This window comes from Pseudochaenichthys georgianus, chromosome 19, assembly GCF_902827115.2.
Source record: "Pseudochaenichthys georgianus chromosome 19, fPseGeo1.2, whole genome shotgun sequence".
NCBI lineage: Eukaryota > Metazoa > Chordata > Actinopteri > Perciformes > Channichthyidae > Pseudochaenichthys > Pseudochaenichthys georgianus.
In genome coordinates this window covers 16,254,535-16,275,681 of record NC_047521.1, presented here as the reverse complement: position 1 = coordinate 16,275,681, position 21,147 = coordinate 16,254,535, and the positions used below count along the sequence as shown (strand labels likewise).

The window sequence follows — 21,147 nt, the reverse complement described above, 5'->3', positions numbered from 1 at the left end:
AAATCCTCTATGTTGAGAGTGTAGGGCTTTTTTGCTTTATAATTGACCTAAATTATCACCTCCTTATTTAAATGACCGATTGTTTCAGTATTGGGGAACTTTGCTTAACAAAAATGACATTTTGTAACCTCCACAAACCCAACACAAGCAAACAGGCTGAGATAGTCTGATGTAATACAAACTGGCCTCTGGTCAGCACACTGGTCCTACATTCCTCTCTGCCCTGTGCAAACCATTTCACACATCTGCTGAGGGCTTTATTTATCTACAGGAAAAAGCAGAGGACTGCAGTATTAAAAGGTTTGAGTATATTTGACTTTCACACTTCCATCAGACGCAAACCGGAAGTGTTGAGTAGTTAGTGGTAGGAACAAAACATTCCCAAGTGAATAATAGGCAGGAAATAACAGAGGCCTTCCTTTCAATCCGCTCCATCCTTTTGTACTTGACGAACTTCAGCATTTTACCAACACAATGGAAAAAATACTCCTTACTCTCCACTTTTACAAAAACAACCCTATAATATATAAATGTATGGCATTGACCCCAGTGGAGTAAAATAACTAAATGCATTTATTTGAGCACTGTACTTCAGTACAATTATATGGTACTTTACTTGAGTATTTTAATTTGTTGCTACTTTGTACTTCTACTTCACTACAATTCAGGGTTAAATTGTGTACTTTTACTCCACTTCATTTATGTTATACTTTTAGTTAGTTTACACATTTGGATTAATGATGTAAGATATAATCAGCACTTAAATAGCACTTTAATTACACCTGGTGTAAATTCACAAGCTACCCTGCAGCATACACAGCAAAAACTATAGCTGCACCTTTACCAGCTTAGATAAACACATTAATGTCTTAATAATTATAATCAAAACATATAATAAATATTATTCTGAAATGGAACAATATGCATAATGAGTACTTTTACTTTTGGTACTTTAAGTTTATTATGATGCTAATACTTTTGTACTTTTACTTGAGTAACATTTTGAATGCAGGACTTTCAAGTACATTTTTATTTGTGTTGGAAACAACCTTTCTGATTTTAATTTAATTGTAGCTGGATAATGAAGTAGGTCAACATCCAATGGGGGTATGTGTTGGCAGCTGTGCTGTACTAGGTCAGGGTAAGTACACTCAGCACATTGAAGCCTTATTTGCCTCCTGAGGCCACAGCGTCCAATAAAGGAAGCGCAGAGCATGACTCAGGGCGCCGCGGCGGAGTGGTGTGATGTGCGGGGAAGTCGCATTACTGAAATATCACCCCAGACGGACATGACGGCGAGGTTACTCCCGTTCAAAATCCCAAAATATTTAAATCCACGAAACTCACGCGAGCGCAAAGCGTCTGACAATGGGCGGCCAATCAGCAGCGAGGACCTGGCTCAGAATGATGCTCATTGGCCAATGGCGGGAAGGGCACATGCACCACCTGTGCTGGCTTGTAGAATGTCATATTCTCCTCAACAGTGAACTAAATGAATGAGTAGTGACACACCCCTCTGAAGTAAGAGCATATTGTGGTGCATTTCAGTGCGTTTGGTGAGAATGGGAACATGTATTTTCAGCTGAAGTTGCTTACCTGTTGGTTTGGATGCAGAAACATCTACTAAGTGCTGGTAGTACTCATGGTAGTACTAGTAAGTAAGCCTACCATCCATGTTGCAGTGGTGAAGCAGGAAATAAAAAAAATGCATTGCTGCTTATTAAACAGAGAGCCATCTACCGTTCAAATATGGACATTGCAGGATATCAACAAAAACAACAATACTGAAATGTTAAAATGCTGATTCTTGCATTAAAAAGTCACTAAAGCAAAATGAACAACAAAAGAAGTGTTCTTATTTCGAATTATATTACTTTTGAATGTAATAAGTCCATATTTTAAATAATTTGTACACTGTTGGGCAGTTTAATCCATAACAATTGTTCATTATTCTTTTTGGATATTCATTATGTTTTGTGTGTAACATCTCAAGAAACTAAAGCTTTCAAATACATGTATGTTTATTCACTTTATTTTCCTTATCTTGTATGTCAATATGTCCAACATTATATTTGTTATTGACTAACGATGAATTCATAAAACATTATTTTCTCAACCTCTGGTAAATGGATATTATCAAGTTTGAAGAAATCAATCTGAAAACCTTTGAAGTGAAGTTTTATTTGAAAAAGATACCGACATGAGTAAAGTAAGCAACATGGATTGTATAAATATCTGTGCAACCAAAATGAGCACAGAGGCACTTTACTGCCTTCTGCTGCCATGATACACCAAACTATCCAGCTTTACCTCCAGCTACAATCCTTAAAATATCATGTTTTAACCGTTAGTTCATTGTTGGTATCATTGTATGATCTAATAAACAACTAAAGGATAAGACTTAGCCTGGGTAAAAAGAGGAGTAAAAGCATCTATAACAGAGGGTGAAGCACCTATGTCAATTCATATGCAGTTCGACATAAATTAATGTAATTCTAGTTTATGAGCTGCTATGTAAACTAAGCACACTGAAGAAATTATATAGAGAATCAATCTTTCACACAAGCTATCTGAAATAACAGTGCTAAAAGGGCCTGGTTGACACACAAATTGAGATAAACACAAGATAAAAAAGCAACTTGACAATCACCATATGGCAGTCTGCTGCAGTGCTTTGGCCAAAAACAGCCCGTCATGGCACAATCAACCGGACACAATCAGTTACAGCAGGTGAAGAGAACAATCAGTATTTAAGTTACAGCGTTTCCTTGATGTTTGTCGTTAATTGACCTGGTAAAAAGAATATCGGCGTGTTTTCTCCCTTGTACAAACTACACCGACAGGATAGATGTGAGTGCAGCCCACATTTATTCCTGGAGCACTGCATGTATCCTATCAGAAATGATTCAATGAGAAATATGCACATAGTGTAATGTGGATTATGAAAATGCAACTACTTGTACAAACACCGCCTTGATTCAAACTTTGTATATTACATCAACTTTTGAATTTACACAGAATCACAACTTTCAGAATACATTCATTTTTGATCGTATAATTACCACAGCAACATCGACAAATCTCTACAAAAATCCACCTCACCGCCCAAATCAGCCTTCAGGAAGGAATATGTATGGAGTGATGAAGACCACGATCTGCAATATCATCAGTAAGTATTATTCTCATTATCAAAGCAGGTCATAAAGAAATAAATACATATATAACAATATGGTAACACTGAAGTCTGGTTGGTGCCCCCCCCACCTCCAGGGTTTAGACGCCCAGCTTGTTGGCGATGGTCATGAGCACTTTGAGGATGGGCATGAAGGCGGAGATCTCGCTGAAGTTGCTGCTGCTGACCACCTGGGTGTGGACCTCCAGGCCCCGCTGGTAGTTCTGGCTCGCCACGCAGCGGCTGATCTCGTGGAGCCCGTTCAGGATGCTGTGAGAGAGCTAAGAGACAACAAATATTACATGTTACTATGTGGCATCCTAGGTTCATGAAATGTCAGGAAATTGTACAAATATGCTCATAATAAGGTCTGAGTGTTCATGTAGGCATCTTTAAAGGCTTACTTGTCCAGAACTTGAGTTTGTTTTGCCTTTTTGATGAATACACTTTAAATGAAATACTTAAAAGATTATCAAGATGGTTAGTTCAGCAGAAAATATTACATTATTACTCAGAAATAGAAATCAATATTATTTTACAGATGTTCTGACAACTCTTAAGCATCTTTTAAGTAAGTAAATTGGTTAGCAGAGGTGTTTCAAACTGGTAAAGAACTAGTGTTTTTTTCACACACATCAGCACCTGATTGTGACTCACTGGGATGTTTGTTTGACTTTTTGCGACTTGTAAAAAGTCCCCTCGCATTGCAATCGGATGTTCTGGTTGATATCAACATAGCAAACATACAATGTGGTCAATTGCTGCCTTTTACTGTGTCACTGCTGATGCATCGTGACTATAAATGTACAAAAAGGTTTTATGGTTTCTTCTGTCATTAGTCGACATCCTTCATTTTGCAGCCATTAAAAATACGGCAGGAACTCTGAAATATTAATAGTGATTTATTGATTTACAATAATACAATAATGGATCAAAGACAATATCCATCATACATTTTTTTTACTGCACAGGAGTATCATAGGGGGTGGCTTTTAGCGACAACCAACAGCTCTTGTTATGAGATTTTAATAAACTGTTTCACTGAATGAATGTGAAGTTATTTTCTTTAAATTCTAAAATACCAAGAGGATTATCTCTATAGTGTTTAGAAATATTTTAAATAACAGCCTGTCTGGGTTGTCCTTTCAGTTAACCTTGTGTATGTAATCATTCCTTACCGACTGCTCCCTCAGTTTGTCATACAGGTATCCCAAGCGTTTGCCTGCGTCATCAAGTTTCCTCTTTGTTTGCTGAGAAAGAAAGCATCGTTATCCATTTATATCAAACAAGACCCAAATATTATTTTTTATTCAATACAAGCTTTATTAAAAACACAGCAACACTGAGATGCATGCACACACACACACACACACACACACACACACACACACACACACACACACACACACACACACACACACACACACACACACACACACACACACACACACACACACACACACACACACACACACACACACACACACACACACACACACACACACACACACACACACACACACACACACACACACACACACACACACACACACACACACCACACACACACACACACACACACACACACACACACACACACACACACACACACACACACACACACACACACACACACACACAGCTCCACTCACCGGGTCTCCTGCCGCTAGCTGGCAGCGCTGCACCAGGCTGTCGAAGGTGGACCTGAGCACCATGTGTTCAGCGGGGATTTCTTTCTGCTCCACCCGCTCTGCCGGCAGCTGCTGGAGGAGCTGAGGAAAACAAGGACACAAGTATGAGGAGTTAACGTGTTTGCCAGGTGAGAATTCGGGTAACAGCTAATTGTCACACTCACTAACCTGCACGCTGGGCTCCTGGGGGGCTCCGGGGGGGACTTGGGCGTGGTCGCGGGGCTGAGGGGCCTCCACTGGGAATCCCATCACTGGAGCCGTGATGGGGACTGGTGGAGTGTAGTTTTCAGGGACCTGCAGACACGGTAAGACACTTAGAGGTGGAGGAACTATAGCACAAATGGGCTTGATTTTGAACTTTAGTTAGCTTGTAGTTAGCTCGTTGCTAACTGTCGGTCTGCTTTATGGGGTTGAACAGGTGGTGGAATTATCACAGCTTGTTTGCTGTAAACAGCCGCACTCTGAATGATGTTAATGAGCATCTCTAAGGTTTGTCACTCAGGCAACCACTTTCATATTACACCTCGTCATTTAATTCCCTATTCATGATCAAATATTCACAAGTGTAGCTTTAAGAATAAACAACACTTTAAATTGGTTGAATTATTTAAAGATTCCTAGTACTACTGCAACGCCTGCATCAGAGCAGTGATTCTGAAACTGTGGTTCTTGCACCCTGAGGAATACTATGGATAAGTGGAATGGTTGTGGAGTAACTCAGGTGAACTAAATGTAAATAAATTATGATGCGATTTCTTTTATATATATATATATATATATATATATATATATTATTGTTGTGAAAAGTCAGCAAACAGAGACTTTGACATAGATAAAAAACTATTGGTTATGTTCTTTATTCTATAGTTTTAAAGGGTATACAACTTGATTTGACGAAATAGTTGTAGACTGGAAGACTTAATCAAGGAAAGCATACTATTATAAGCAATCACAGAAACTACACAGACTGTGAAAAAAAAATGACCTAAATTAATATCTTCAGAGTTATAAATAAAGTACCTTCTTCTTCCTGGGTCCGCCTCGTACTGCCGGCGGATCATTCCAGCCTTCATGGGGCCCTACGTCAGATGATGAGTAAGAATGTAAATTACTTGAGGCAATTACTGTGCTGACACTCAAGCAGTAAAACACTGTCAGCACAAGACAATTCCTTTGAATTATTTTGAGTTAGTCTACATGGCAAAAACATGTCAATAAGCCACAGATTTCAGCCATTTATGCAGAAACAACTCATGGGCCAATGTTCAGGCAGCAGCCTCATAATCACCTAACATTAACAACAAACCGACGCTGGGTAATTAAATAAATTCCATTTATATATTTTGTGTAGCTTCTGTATACATTGTTTAACATTGTTGTAAAATCTCTCCACTAATAACAATGTAATGACTAAATGAGCTGATAGTAGGGCTGCTCGATTATGGCAAAAATCATAATCTCGATTATTTGGGTCAATAATTGTAATTGCGATTATTAAAATGAGATTATTCATTGACTTTAATTGATTACCCTGAACTTTAAGTATAATTCAACAGAAAAACCAAAAAAAAAAAAAAAAGTAATAATAAAAAAATAATCGTTTTATTTCGATTACGTTGTTTTCGTAATCGTTGCAAGCCATAATCATAATCGCGATTAAAATCCGATTAATTGAGCAGCAGCCCTAGCTGATAGTGTATGATCTGAAATAAAAAACCCTACGCCTATTTTGTTTGAGCCGGCAACATCTTTTTTTTGTTGACTGCATCCTAAACTGACATCAATACAAATAAATGAGGTCACTATGTTTCCCTCAAGCATACAGCAGCACAAGCAAACACCATCCGATACACGGAGTGACCAGAAAAAAAAAAGCATTAACCCTGTGTACTCAGTGCAATTTAATATAAAAGGAATGCAGGGATTTTGTGCTTTTCTGGTCACTCGAGTGTATATTTCGATGCACTCTTGTTCCACATCCATCCCTAACTCTGTCACCTTGATATTCAGACTGGGAATTCAGCCAGGGAAAGAATCCTGCAGGTCAAATGAGGTTTACAGATTAATCATGACCCTCAGCAACAGATCTATCATGTGTCTCTATGAGGGACCAACATGTACCTGTAGGAGGAGGGGCCGAGAAGGGCTTTACAGCAGGAGCTCCGGGGCCTCCTTGTGGGTACCCCGATCCAAGAGGGGCATAGGGACCAGGTGCCATGGGGGGTGCAGGCCCCTGGTTGTGGAGGCCTCCTGGGTACATGGGGACTGGGGCCCCGGGCTGGGAGCTCGGTGAAATGGGGCCCGAGGGTAAAGAGGTAGATGGCATGAAGCTTGTCGGTGGCACCCCGGGACTGGGCATGGGGGGCAGGCCTCTGGGGGCCGATGACGGAGGCGATAGTTGGGGTCCTGATAGGTTAGCAGCTGGCATGGAAGGACCAGGAGGAGGGAAGCCTGAGGGCCCACCGCCCGGCATACGCTGAGGCTGGAATGGCTGATGAGGAAGGAAACCTGGGGAAGGACAGTTACATCAAAAAATAAGTTAAAATAACTGAAAGTAGAGTACAGATAGTCAATGTAAACCCTAAGTAGTGTAAAAACTGCATCAAGACATATCGTTTCAGAATATTTGAAATGGTTTGAAACTCATTTAACACACTACTGATAAACTGCTGACAGTTTGACCATGTCTCTTTTTTTTTCTCTCCACAAGTGTTAAAACACACAGACACATCTCATTCAATCCTTGCATATTTTGTTTTTTTACTGTCTGTTTGTATTAATGTAAACAAATTGAAATGATGGATTATATTTATTGCAGTCATTCTGTTGTTCTCTACTAGTTGCCCAGTTGTTACTGCCTTGCTGTATTTTTCTCTCCCTTTAGAATGTAAAATAAATGTTATTCTCCTAATGTTGTATCGATTTTCCAGTGGTATGAAATTGTGAGGAAATTCTCTAGACAAAGAACCAGAAGACAAGGAGCACACTGATAATTGGAAAGCATCGACAAAGACATTTGCAGACACATTGTAGTGACACAACCTCTGATCTTCTGTCACCCTAAACGGCTCCAATCTCAGAAAGCCGGTAATCAAAACATTCCATCAGAAAAACCAAACCAGTTCTCCAGGCTCCAGAAGAGCTCGGCCTGATAAGATTCACCCTTTGACACATATAATCTAAAGGACAGAATGTTTACAACCTAGCATTAAGCTTATTCAAGAAGTATAAGGAGGTATTCTCTTAACACGGCTAATGAAGAGAGCCTGAGAAACAGACTAATCTCCATACAATAGGGCGGTCTAACCCCTAGGTTAAATGTTTGCTGTCTCTACCGACAGAGGAACATAAACCTAGGCAAGGAGTGGCCAATTGATAAATAAATTCTCCATCAGAAATCGTAAAGGTATTGTATTCAGGGTGATACATTCCAGCATTGTGACTAACCTGGAGCGGGAGCAGGTTGTTGGGGGTAGGGAGGCCTCGAGGCAGGGCGGGTGGAGCTGGGCGGCGGGACGTGAGAAAAAGGCGGGAGGTCAGGCCCGGAGTTGGTTGCCGTTTGTGGAGTATAAAACGACGGCATCGGAGGCTGCTGCTGCTGCTGGGGAGGGGCCTGGGGAGGGGCCTGGGGCTGGTACTGACTCTAGAGTTGGGACATAACAATATGTTTCAAATAAAAGTGCAAACATCCTTAGTTGCATAGGGAAGACGCTCGCAAATTCATTCATACCATCATTTGTGCTTTTGGTGCGGGGGCCTGAGCAGCAGGAGTGGGCTTGGCTGTGGACACATTGGCTCTGTTGAAGGAGTTTGGAGGCTGCTGTCCACCGGCGGCCTCTTCCTGAGCGTGGAAAAGCCTGTCTCTAAGCATCGTAATCCCAGCCTGTGGGGGGGGGGGACAAAATTGCACAAAAGGGTATTTTTCAGAATCTAAAAACAGAGTCAAACTTTGAATTTGGGGTTTGGGAATGAGGTTACTTGCTCTGTGTCTTACCTGGTCTGAGTGCTCCGGCAGGTAGGTCATGGCGGTGGCCAGACTGCCCTCTGCAGCCAGGATGCCGGCGTAGCAGGTCAGCTTCTCGGCCAGGATGGGGCTCTGCACCACCACCTCGCTGTTACGGAGGCGTTCAATTGATTTACGCAGCATCATCACTTTTTCCACCAGATCCTGAAAAATACACAAAAGAAAAAAAAACATGTTAATGTCACGGCAACATTCTTAAGTGCTCTTACCTTAAGGCTACAATGGTGTGTTGCTCGTACACCTAATAAAAACGGTCTTAAAAGGTTCATAATAAACTCACCATGTCACCACAAGCAACCCAAGTTATCACATTTCGTGAGATTCTTGCATGTCTTTGCATGATACAATAATTAACATGAAATCTGTTTTTGCTAGGTTAATATTCTTCTACACCTGTTGATCATTTCCAGATGTGGTTACACAGAAGAATAATGCCCCGGCCACACGAGGACGAAAACGGCTAAACGCATAGGATTAACGCAAACGCAAAAAAGCTTCTGTCCACACGCAATAGTTATCCAGATAGTGTCTGTCCACACGAGACCGCTCCGTTTAGCTCCAACCGCTGGAGAAGCTGCAGTACATATGCCGAGCCTGTACGTGGCGCTGTAACTTCCTCCACAAAAGCAGCGAAGAAGCATGGTTGTCATGGATGCCCTTCTGTTTATTCTCCGCGGTGGGGGCCGAGGGAACCGGGCAGAGTTTCGCCAGTCAACGTGTATTAAAGTTTAAATCTTCCGGACAAAATTATAAAAGTGCCGGTCAAAGGTCTTCTTTGTTATTTATTGAGCTTTAAAACAAATGAATAACTAGATGAATAGAATCTATATAATATAATAATAAAATACACGGAGCCTCTCTTTTTCCTCCCTCTCTTTGGACAGCGTCAGTGTCTCATGCAGCAGCTGATCCACTAATGAGTGGCCCGGCCGACAGTAAAACATATTTATAACTAGTTTAGGCAGTTTGAGAGGTGTCTCCGTCCTGTCAGATTAGACTTCACTCGCGTTTAGGTCCATATCGAGAGAAAGATAAATAATCTGAATTCAGTGTGCAGTTTACTTTGACGCGGGGGTGAGCAGCAGAGGTGGGGAGAGGCGGGGCTATTGCCTCATCATTATCAGAAAATGATCGTATAGGACACACGGAGCCGTTTGACCCCCCAGAGCGTTGCGTATGCCGTTCTATCCACCTTGGGACCCGTTATCGTTTCCGCAGTCGTTTAGTGCCGTATTCGGTCGTCTTCGTGTGGCCGAACGGTCTACAGTATATGACACTAAACAGTAACGCAAACGACCGTTTTCGTCCTCGTGTGGCCGGGGCATAAAACTTCACTTTCCTGCACACATAGCTTAGTGCAACAGTGTAGTTAGAGTACTTTGTATATGCTACACGTATTGGAAACCCTTAACTAAAGGCTATACCTCCAGGCCGAGAGGGGAGGCACAGTCTCTGTGCAGGGCCCAGCACTCCACCAGCTTCTCAATGTTCCCAGAGCAGATGTAGCACAGACAGGCTTGCAGGCAGCGCTTCTCTGTCCTCTCATGCTCCAACCTGCCACCCAGGGTATCTAGCAAGAAGAATTTCAGATTGAAACAATGCCAGACAGAGGGAAGGCTGCATTTAGAACAGGGAGGATCTGTACAACCATAAATGCTATTCAACAAGTTTAAAAAGTACTCCTGAGTTGGTACAGCTACTCTGAAAGTGAGACAGCAGGATGATTGTGCCTCTACATTGGTGAGCAACTTACCACACAGACGGGCAAAATCTTCAGGGTGAGCGTAGGTCAGCAGGGCAGCGAGAGCCTCCTTCCAGTTGTCCAACTCACAGCTCTGCACGATGTCACTCCAGTTCTGGGTCACCACCGATGATATGAGCTGCAGTTTGGGACAGATTTACTTAAATGTCTCCCCTGTGATTGAACCGACTGAAACTGAATTAATCAGACATACTCTTACCATTGAGATGCTGTTCTTTTGGTTCCTTAGGTATGTTTGCTGGGTTTTCTTGAGCAGCTCTTCCCCTCCGCTGATGGACAGCAAGATGGCTTCAGCGTAGCGGCCGTCGTTCAGACACAGATCCACAGCGCCCTCAAAGTTACCCACCAGCAGAGCCTGGCTTATCAGACCATCAGTGTCTTCAAAAGAAACGAAAAAGGTTATTGAAAGATATCGAAACAGAGATATGTGTAAGTCGTGTGATTAATTGTGTGAGCAGATGACGGGCTTTACCACATGATACAGGGATCTGGAAGTTGGAGTTTTCCTTTGGGGTCTGACTGAAGAAGTCTGCCGGTGAAACGGAACTAGGAGTTGCAGCATCACCTTCATCGGCCCTCTGGAAATACAACAAATGGTCATTTTTAGAGTCATGCAAACACTTGTTTTGCAAAAAATTTAAATATTTGAAAATAAACATTATCTGTGCAGACTTTCCGACCTCAGTGGAGAGCTGCTGCATCTTTTGTGCCAGATCTTTGGCATCTACTCCGTGCCCGTTGTGCTGGAAACTCTTCCCAAGGCATTTTGAAATCTGAATAAACACAACACATTTTTTACAGCTCAGACATCAGATAAGGGTCACATGACCATTTATAAAATATATGGCAAATGTCATCTTAAAGCTACATTTAGTAATCGAGGATGCAAATAATGATTGTTTTCATTATCAATAAATCTGCAGAATATTTTCTAGTTTAACAGTTGGTGTTTAAAATGCAAAATAATATGAAAAATATCCATCTCAGTCCCTTTAGTTTTTAATATGATAGAAAACTAAGGAAAGCAAGAAAGGCTCTATATATTTCAGGGACTGAAATCAAAATGTTCTGCCAATTATTTTATGACAAAATACTCTAATCATTTATTGATTGATAAATGGTTGCCAATCAATGAATAGTTGCAGCTCGAAGAGGCAGCATACCTTCCTCTCCAACTCATCTTTGCTGAATCCCAAAAGTCTGAGGAATTTAACACGGGCTTCATCCTCGAAGTTAACCTGTAAACACAGAAAGTGAACATGCTTAAAAAACATTGGACACATCTGACAGATTAATGTAGTGTCACAATATCAGGAGGAGGGGAGGGCCCACCAGAAGGAACTTCCATATGTCCTGCTCAGCGTCGGACTTGGCGCTCTGGATCTTGGCCTGGCAGTAGCTGTTGAAGGAGCCCGACTGCAGCGCCGCCTGCAGCTCCCTGGAACGCTGGAGCAACTCTGTCTCCGTGGTAACCTGGCTCACAAACACTAGTCTGGGGACGGGCTGGGGGCTCTGCACGGGAGCCGTCTTGGGATTCTCAAAGGTTACCAGCTTTCCACCAAACTGAGAAAAAAAACAAAACACCAGATCAGCCATGAAGGGGAAAAACAAATGCTGTTTTAACACCTGGTTAGAAATATTTAATTTTTCACTTACAGCAAAGGAAGCCCCCACTGGCCTGCGCACCCACTTAGGGGGCTTCTTCAAAGGGGAGACAATGGTGTCCTGCACTACAGGCTGAGGAACCTGCAGGGGAGGAAGCACCTGCCCTGTGCCAAAGGGATCCATTGCATCAAATGAGGAAGATATCTGTACAAAAAAAAAGTGAAATGTTAACACAAGCACTTCACAAACTCTGTCCTGTAGAGCTGAAACACATCGTTGAATGACAGGAAGAAAATTGTTTTAAAACTGGATTCAGCAAAACATTTTGGGATCCTCAAAGGTGAAATTGTTGACATAAATCCTACAAAAGAAACACATTTAAATATGTCTACTAGTCATTTAAAGGTGGGGTAGGTAAGTTTGAGAAACCGGCTCTAGATACACTTTTTGTTATATTCCATGGAATGCTCTTAACATCCCGATAGCAATGAATATCTTAAGTGCTTAAAAATATCTTAAGACAAAAAATCCATAAAAAAAATGTCATCTGTGGAATCCGTAATACTGTAAAAAGCACGACCAATCCGGATTGCCGCCCTGTCTGTCAGCCTTCCATCTCGTGCACGCACGAATGTATCTCGTGCTCTCATTGGGCGTGCCGTAATTGGGCGTGCATTGCACGTTCATGTGTGTTGGAGGAGGTGCTCTGTAAGGAAGTCTGAAGGAAGGGGCGGATTCTTTTCGGCTGTGTACTTTCAAATGTTAGTGCACTCGAGCCGGTTTCTGAAACTTACCTACCCCACCTTTAAATGTGTTGTTATAATATTGTTCATTCCTCATTATCAATCCTTGCACACCAGCACCATCTTGTGGAGAAACATTGCAGTGCAGCACACGTCCTAGGATTAAATAAATCGCATATAAGAAGAGCCACTAACCGTATCAGCTGTGCTTTGCTGCTGAGCCTTCAGACTCCCTCCCATCACAGAGTACACGGTGATCCTCCCATCGAATGAGGCAGCTGACAGCAGGGCCGGATTCCTGGGGCACCACTGGATATCGAAACACCACTGGTTTGTTGTTGGAAGCTCGTAAATAACCTGAAATGAAGAAAAATGACATATAAGAATCCAAAGCAGGGACAATAATGAGGCAAGGTCATTCATGCATTACATGGAGGAAGCATCTACCTCTCCAGTGTTTGGATTCCAGCAGAGGATCCTGTTGTCTTTAGCACTACTCAGCAGGAGCTCGGGGTCTGCCTGGCTCCAGGACATGGACAGAATTCCCCTGTAACGAGCAGAAGGTATATACGGTTATGACATAACATGACTATCCATCCATCCATCTTCTCCCGCTTATCCGTGGTCGGGTCGCGGGGGTAGCAGTTCCAGCAGAGAGCCCCAAACTTCCTTTTCCCTGGCGACATCAACCAGCTCTGACTGGGGGATCCCAAGGCGCTCCCAGGCCAGCGAAGAGATATAATCCCTCCACCTGCTCCTAGGTCTACCCCTTGGTCTCCTCCCAGCTGGACGTGCCTGGAACACCTCCCTAGGGAGGCGCCCAGGTGGCATCCTAACTAGGTGCCCGAACCACCTCAACTGGCTCCTTTCGACGCGAAGGAGGAGCGGCTCAACTCCGAGTCCCTCCCTGATGACCGAACTTCTCACCTTATCCCTAAGGGAGACACCAGCCACCCTGCGGAGAAAACCCATCTCGGCCGCTTGTATCCGTATAACATGACTACACAAACTGTTAAAGCCTCACCTTGTGTGGTTCTCAAAGACTTTAAGAGGGGATGTAGCAAAACGGAGGTCCCACATCTGGATGACTGGCATCCGATCATCCTCAGAGGATAACACCAACTGAGTGGCCACCTCAGGGTGCCAGAGCATTCCTGAATAATGCATCTGAAATCACAAACAAACGAGACAATAAACAAAGGTTTAATTTCCAATGGTATGAGCATATGCGATATTGCACAGAAATCATTAATGTTTATATGCGTTTGTTATAGCAATCTAATCGCAAGCCAATAAACAAAAGTTAGAGGGTATGGCTTAGTGATATGAACCATAAAAAGCCAATCAGCTGTTTGACACAGATCCTTTGCTTTGTGTAATTGTACTGGCCAACGGTCAGACTCTGCATTGATTATTGTCCAGTGGGCTGTGAATAACAGCTATACACATGTTCAATCATCTCAAACATGTTAGTATATGGGCTTTATTGATTGAGTCATAAAACTAAAATAATTCTTGCAGTGATTTGGCAGAATGAAACGTTCACCAACCCTGTTGCTGTGGTCACTGATCTTGATGATGGGCTCGTTCTTTCTCAGATCCCAAACAACCGCTTTCCCACTGGGGTTGGCAGAGGCCAGGATGTGCTGTACCTGTCTGTTCCAGGACACAACACTGATGTCTTCAGCAGGCTGAAAGAAGAGGCTGTTACTGTCAAACAACCTTGACTGTGGCTTCCGGTCATAACTCACAGACATGAAACTACAAAGGTAAAGAAACTAGAAGAAAGTGGCTAGTTGTGGTTTCTATTTTTTGTTTTGACTCAAATCTTAAATTTGGTCAGGATGAAAACAAGAAAGTAAACTCATCTCTTCCGACAGACACTAAAGCTATGATCTCTGACAGCACCCACCTGCGTCTTCGCTCCTGGTGTCATTGGACTGCTAAAGTTGTTCAGATCCCAGATATATATCTCTGAATCATTTGCACCTGAAGCGAGGAGATTACTCTGTGAGAGGAAAATTGAGAAGGATTAATGGTTTGTTCTTCAGCACCAGAACAAAGAATCCCTTCTGTATAGACTGCCTATAATGACAGACACATTTGACCACATATATTTACCTGAAACGGGTTGAAATCGAGTGCTCGGATGGGTCCAGTATGTTTGTCAGACTGTCCGATTACTGCCTCTGCACCGGAGCTCATTATGACCTCTGGGTTATATACAGTTAATGTGCCATTTTCACTGCCAGCAACCAGTCTCCCTCCAGTACCATCTTCTCCCATTCCATAATTCACCCAGACAATACTGTGAAACCTATGGAATATATAAAGTATAGCGAGTTGTTTGAAACATATTCATAGCCAGAGTGTAAGTGTTTAGGTGAGCAGTCTTCTGCTTCACATTTGTGTCTAAATCCCACCTAAAATATGAGAAAAAGAGGAATAAAACAGATGGGAAAATAATTACCAAGGATTAAGTGTTTTCATTTGAAATCAGCCATTAATTATTTCCAATTGAGGTGAACACCATATTTGTTTTTCAAACTACACAATACTGAGCATAAGGTAGAAGATAGGCGTCTTATGTGTAGAAAGTGATTTTCTAAAAATAAACTGTGTTACTAGGGTAATCATTTGATCCTGACTAACAACATACTGAAGCTTCCAACTGTATACAGGGCAGGCCTTCATTCTGTTCTAAAAGGCCACATCCCCCCTCACAGTGGTTATTATAGATAGTGGTAGTATCTTATTTGTGTATAATTTACCTGTTTGATGTGGGTAATGACCCTTTGAGCTGCATCTCTAAAGATGGGTCAGAGAAATCCACCTCAAATATCTCCAGGGCTGATGTGGTATTAAAAGAGGCATCCAGCTGCTGTGCTGATGTTCCCAATGCCAGGTGGATAGGGTGGTGTTCGGCATGACTCCACGCCTGGTGGGCAGTCCTCTGGATCTCCTTCAGCCTCATTTTCCTAAGTGTCAAGTCCTGGACAGATGAAGGAACTCCAGTACATCAAGTATAACACATGTATTTCCTAACAATTGCTGTGGGTTAACAATATATATTGTAATACCTTACAATCTGCCTTCACAACTGAAACACCTTCTAGTGTAACTCCAACAGGGTAACACCCTTACTGACAGATTGTCTCCGACTATTTCCTGAAGCTGACGGCTAACATTAACCTACGTTTGCCGATACAGCTAGATTTTACAGGTGTTCCACATGGTTTTATAACCAAAATGTAAGGTCAACTGCAACATGAATTCAATGTGGTTACCGGTGATATAATACATACAATTGTCGCAGAACCACCTATAAGTTATTTCAACACAAGCTAACATGACATGTAGTTAGCTAACGTTAGCATTCCGCACCTCTAAAAATGTTTCATACACGTAGCCTTAGCCATGTTAGTTTTTATAACATGTAACACATAATGTCTGAAGCAACCAAAGCCTCACTCAAAAAGGAAATCTAATTTATTATACATGCCACTACACAAGTAAGAAGTCATGAGCAAACAGCTTAACGTTGCCTACAGTGCCTGGTAGTTTCAGTATATAACCGTAGCCGGTGTTGCTACAGCAATTTAACCAACAGCCACCACCCTTGTTACCATATCAACAGAAACGTTGTGTCTCAGACAAGATTTAGCTCAGCAGCAAAAAGGTAAATATGTCTTTGAGAATAACTCACGTCAACTGTCTTTATTACAGCTTTCCTGCCGGCATCCACAACAAACTGGAGCTAGCTACTTATCAGCCAAGCTAGCAGCTTAGCCGCAGACAGCTTGCGATCAAAGTGCTTTGCCGTGTTGTCACTGAGCTACCGTAGCCGACAAGGATATTTCTCATTTGGTCTTGGCCTTAGTTAACCCCGAGGTTGCCGTTGACCCAAAATATGTATTTTGTAAATATCCTGCATTCACAACAAAGAACCCGATAATCTTCAGATATTCTTTGTCACTTATTAGTCAAGGTTAAATCGTTTGATTGTTGAACTAGTTGCCATCTATTTCGTTACACTGTGCTTGCATTTTGTAATGACAATAAAGTAATCTAATCTATACACAAAAAAACAACACAAAGAGGAATGTAACTTCATAGGAGTTTTTATTCTTGACAGAGATATATATACACAGTTAGACTCATCCAGTCATTATATTTTATAATTTACGACTTCCTCTGGTTGTTTTTCCGGATCTCCTCCGTTCTCCAAGTACAGGTTGTTATAGGGATACTGTTTTGGTGCCTGGAAGAGAGACAAATGCTTTAGTACATGTTGTGTACGTTTTTGGATAAGGAACACTCACCTACAGGTGACACAGCACTGAGAAGAAGATACATTTACACATTAACACTGCTAGACAATTACTATTACATTTTTCATTATCCTCAAACAGTTTAGTTCACATTGATTAAAAGTATTATTGTGCGTGAAATGGAGTAACAGCAAAACAGAGAATGGAAGTAGCCAGGAAAGAGTATATACAGTAAACGGGGCCCTTTATTTGAATGAATATCCACAAGTTAGTTTCTTAGTTTCAAACAATCATACTGTGCATTGTTCTTTTGAACTGAAAAACTTTATTAATTTTATTTTACATATACTAAATTACCAGAAAGTTAGCTATAGTGAGCTATTACTTAGATGGACAACGTGGTATGTAGTGTACCCAACAATTGTGCTGTGTGTTTGTCTAAAAGCAAGTGGACAAAATAATCAAATCATATATATATATATATCAGAGTTCCCGTTAGCCGGTAATTACCGGACTACGACCGGTAAAATATGCTGAAGACCGGCAAATCAAAATCTCTCCGGTCAAAGTGTCCGTTCAAAAATAATTTCCGTTTAGTGCAATACCACATCAGTTGCAACTTGCACCACTTATGTGACAGACGAGAAGAGTATGTGACAGACAAGAATAGTCAATTCTAATGTCTAACACTTAATGTGGAGAAAGATATGCCCTGTATGGGTTGATTGTGCGTTGATCTGTTGGTAATGCCTCGGGGTTCCGGTGGGCATGTAAACAAATGCATAATGCTGCATTTGTGGCCTCACCCAGTTGCATAGCGACACTTGTTGTTTAGGTGTCTTTTAATAAGCAGGTAGTCATATCATTAGCTAGAACTAGCTAGATCTGATCGATATGGACATAAACGCGAGTGAAGTCTAATCTGACGGGAGAGAGAGATCAGCTGCTGCTGACGAGTCGACACGCAGCTCTGCATGATCAGCGGTGAGCGGACAAAACACACACTTCAGGTTAGAATATCACACGTAGCTATTTTAATTACCTCTCAAAATACCGTAACTAGTTATAGATACATTTAGTTTTACTGTCGGGTCACTCATTACTGGATCCGCGAGCTGCATGATACTGACGGGCTGTCAGGAGAGGGAGAGAGCGCTCCGTTTATTATTCCCGTGTTATTGTAGTTACTGTACACTTTTGAATAATGTAGTTAATCTACTATAATTAGTTTAATATTAAATCATATCAATTTGTTTTAAAGCTCAATAAATAACAAAGAAGACCTTTGACCGGCACTTTTCTAATTTTTTCCGGAAGATTTAAACTTTAACGGACATGTTGACCGGCGAAAAACTATTCTAACGGGAACTCTGATATATATATATAAAAATATGTTTTGGTAGTCAACCCAAGCTGACGTGAAATAGGACAGCAAAATGGTTAGGTTATGGTTTATAACCCTTAAATGCATAATGGAATAATAAGTATATATACACATCTAACACAAGATGGACTAAGTAACAGTTGTTTTTAATTTACAGTATATGTCAGATAATTTAAACAGGAAAGCAATTTGAGTTAGTTATATACTTGTTATACGTTTAAACTGCATCTGTTAATTGAAACTTTGGATTGGGAAGCGTAAAACATCAGGTGGTTACGTAACAAAGTGAAAGAAAAAATATTAAATAAGAGCGAGTGGTGAGCTAAAGCCAGGAATCTTCTCACTTTTAAAATGTTGTTTTACGGCTCGATTTTAAATTAGACTTTTTATCTAATTTTTTTCTCCGTAAAGCATCTTTGAGCACCTGATATAGCGCTTGATAATTAAAATGTATTATTATTATTACTTTTAAAGTATTGATTAATAGACAATTCACAGTATCTAGTACAAAAACAAATCACAGCAACAGAATTTACTTACAACAGGCTGGTAAGATGGATATTTCTCCCCAAGGTAGAACATGAACAGCATGAACCCGAGGAAACCAAACAGCTGTTTGCACATGGAGGACCAGGACAAAGTGCTGGGAGACGTATCCACACGGTTCCTGATGTACATGTCGAAATCCCAATGCATCTAAAAATAGACAGAGAACAATCAGTTCTCAAAAGAGCAATCTCAAACTGTAAAAGGGTGTAGTGCCTCTGTACAATCAAGCTGATCTGACAACAACCAAAAGTGATTGTGTCTAAACAGATGAATGATTGAATGATAAACTGCACGGAAACATGTTTTTATTTGATTATTTCTAGAACTGTCAAAATATAAAGTTACAATAGTGTTTTCACAGAGTAAAGACCAAATATGCATGTACCTTCTTCAGAAATTATACAATATTATGCAGGTATTTAGTCTCTTAAGGGCAGCAGCAATGCACAATACATACAATTATGCATTATTAATAGGGATATTTAGTTTGTAAACAATTCATGTAGGAACCATTTCCTTGGTTTATAAAATGTATCATTTTAGAGTACATTGATAGTATGAGATTGTGTGGTGTATATTATGTATTATTTAATTTGAGTGTGTTACTCCTGCAGGTCACCACAATATATACTTTGGAAAAAGATTTCAAAGTAACAGCTAACATATATTTTTGCATTTCTGGGGCACATTTACAGAAGCAACATGAGATTACAAACAGTGGCAGCATCACACTTTACTTATGACAGCACTCAGAAACTACTGATTGAGTTAATTACTCAAGCAAAGGTTCACAATTGTGATGTTTGTTTTGATAAGTGAAACATGTTAATTATTACATATAAACAACATATGTTGCATATTAGGTTTGGCCATTTCTAATAACTTGTAGTCTGTTATACAAGTAGTTTTATGTCGTATCTGAAGGCAATAATGTCATCAGTCTCTTACCGGCTCTCCCCAGTTCCTCCTCAGGTCAGGGTGGTCCCACTGGTACCAGGGGTCCCTCTCCTGCTGAGATGTATCTGGTAGCTTTGGATAATCACCATAGCTACAAAAGCAAAGATGGCAGTTCGTCAACCCACACACTTAATTGCTTTGTTGCTGGCGAATTAGGCATTGGAAATGGTTGGTACCGTACACAGAACAATGGATGAGCTGAACAATACTTTTCAATACCGCAGAAAGACAACACTTTTGAACTTCCATGCATGGCTCTTAAAATAAAGCTTACCCCTCGCCTTGGTCGGTATGTGGTTTATAGTCCTCCACCCTCATATTGTACTTCTTTGCAGCAGCAGCCTTCGCTTCGGGGGTCAACGGGTAGGAACTAGGTAGATCAGCCTTTGAACCACCAGAGGCTAAAACACAGACGATTACATATGTGAATAAACCAAGTCGAAGTAAAAGGAGTTCGCAAGCTAATAAGAATCAAGAAACAACAATCATTGTGCTGAGAATATCGGTAGCCGCACAGCTAGCCTAGGCTAACGTTAGCATGTCAAGGTTACGTTGATTCAAGGCTTTATCCTGTTTACAGTTACATTTGCTGTTTACAGTTTGACCGAAGTCTGTGACACTACTGACCTGCTCTACATCCCGGCAAAAGGGCTGAAAGGCCAGAACCTTTCCCCCTGGAGAGAGCCTGTGCCCAACGTCGGAAACCAACACCAGCCATGTTTACGGACTGCTGCTGTCTGACAGACAGAAGTACGCATGCGCTAAATTGAAGTACGGATCGGCACATGGAACAATTTCAATACATACTAAACAGCTAATCATTCATCTCTTTAACCTGGCAACAATATATTAATATCACAAGTGACAACTTAAGGAACTACTAGAATATGTATTTGATAGTATTTTATTCATCTTATATATGTGTGAGTGGCAGGCACCATCATATTAGAGCAAAGTGTGACAGTGACATGAAAACTCCTCCAGCGGCT

The 21,147-nt window shown here is 41.2% G+C and overlaps 2 protein-coding genes across 3 annotated transcripts; both read right to left on the bottom strand.

Moving 5' to 3' along the window:
- Nucleotides 1–2,161: 2,161 nt before the first annotated feature.
- Nucleotides 2,162–16,831, bottom strand: sec31b (SEC31 homolog B, COPII coat complex component). Of its 2 annotated transcripts, XM_034106833.1 has the most exons (26): nt 16,704–16,831; nt 15,769–15,989; nt 15,119–15,314; nt 14,910–15,005; nt 14,548–14,688; nt 14,022–14,164; nt 13,445–13,544; nt 13,193–13,354; nt 12,306–12,458; nt 11,982–12,212; nt 11,813–11,887; nt 11,330–11,422; nt 11,122–11,227; nt 10,849–11,027; nt 10,641–10,767; nt 10,312–10,457; nt 8,858–9,031; nt 8,594–8,746; nt 8,311–8,506; nt 6,985–7,371; nt 6,862–6,900; nt 5,884–5,942; nt 5,032–5,157; nt 4,825–4,944; nt 4,351–4,422; nt 2,162–3,453 (listed from the first exon to the last, which is right to left on the bottom strand). In XM_034106833.1, exons 2-26 carry the CDS (start codon nt 15,969–15,971, stop codon nt 3,274–3,276), a joined length of 3,657 nt encoding a protein of 1,218 aa, XP_033962724.1. In that variant the 5' UTR covers nt 15,972–15,989; nt 16,704–16,831; the 3' UTR covers nt 2,162–3,273. The 2 variants fall into 2 exon arrangements, with proteins under 2 accessions (XP_033962724.1, XP_033962725.1); XM_034106834.1 differs by lacking the exon at nt 6,862–6,900.
- Nucleotides 16,832–17,102: 271 nt separating this feature from the next.
- Nucleotides 17,103–20,917, bottom strand: ndufb8 (NADH:ubiquinone oxidoreductase subunit B8). The gene is made up of 5 exons (XM_034106835.2): nt 20,786–20,917; nt 20,433–20,559; nt 20,150–20,249; nt 19,193–19,348; nt 17,103–17,258 (listed from the first exon to the last, which is right to left on the bottom strand). Exons 1-5 carry the CDS (start codon nt 20,874–20,876, stop codon nt 17,166–17,168), a joined length of 567 nt encoding a protein of 188 aa, XP_033962726.1. The 5' UTR covers nt 20,877–20,917; the 3' UTR covers nt 17,103–17,165.
- Between the last annotated feature and the right edge of the window lie 230 nt (nt 20,918–21,147).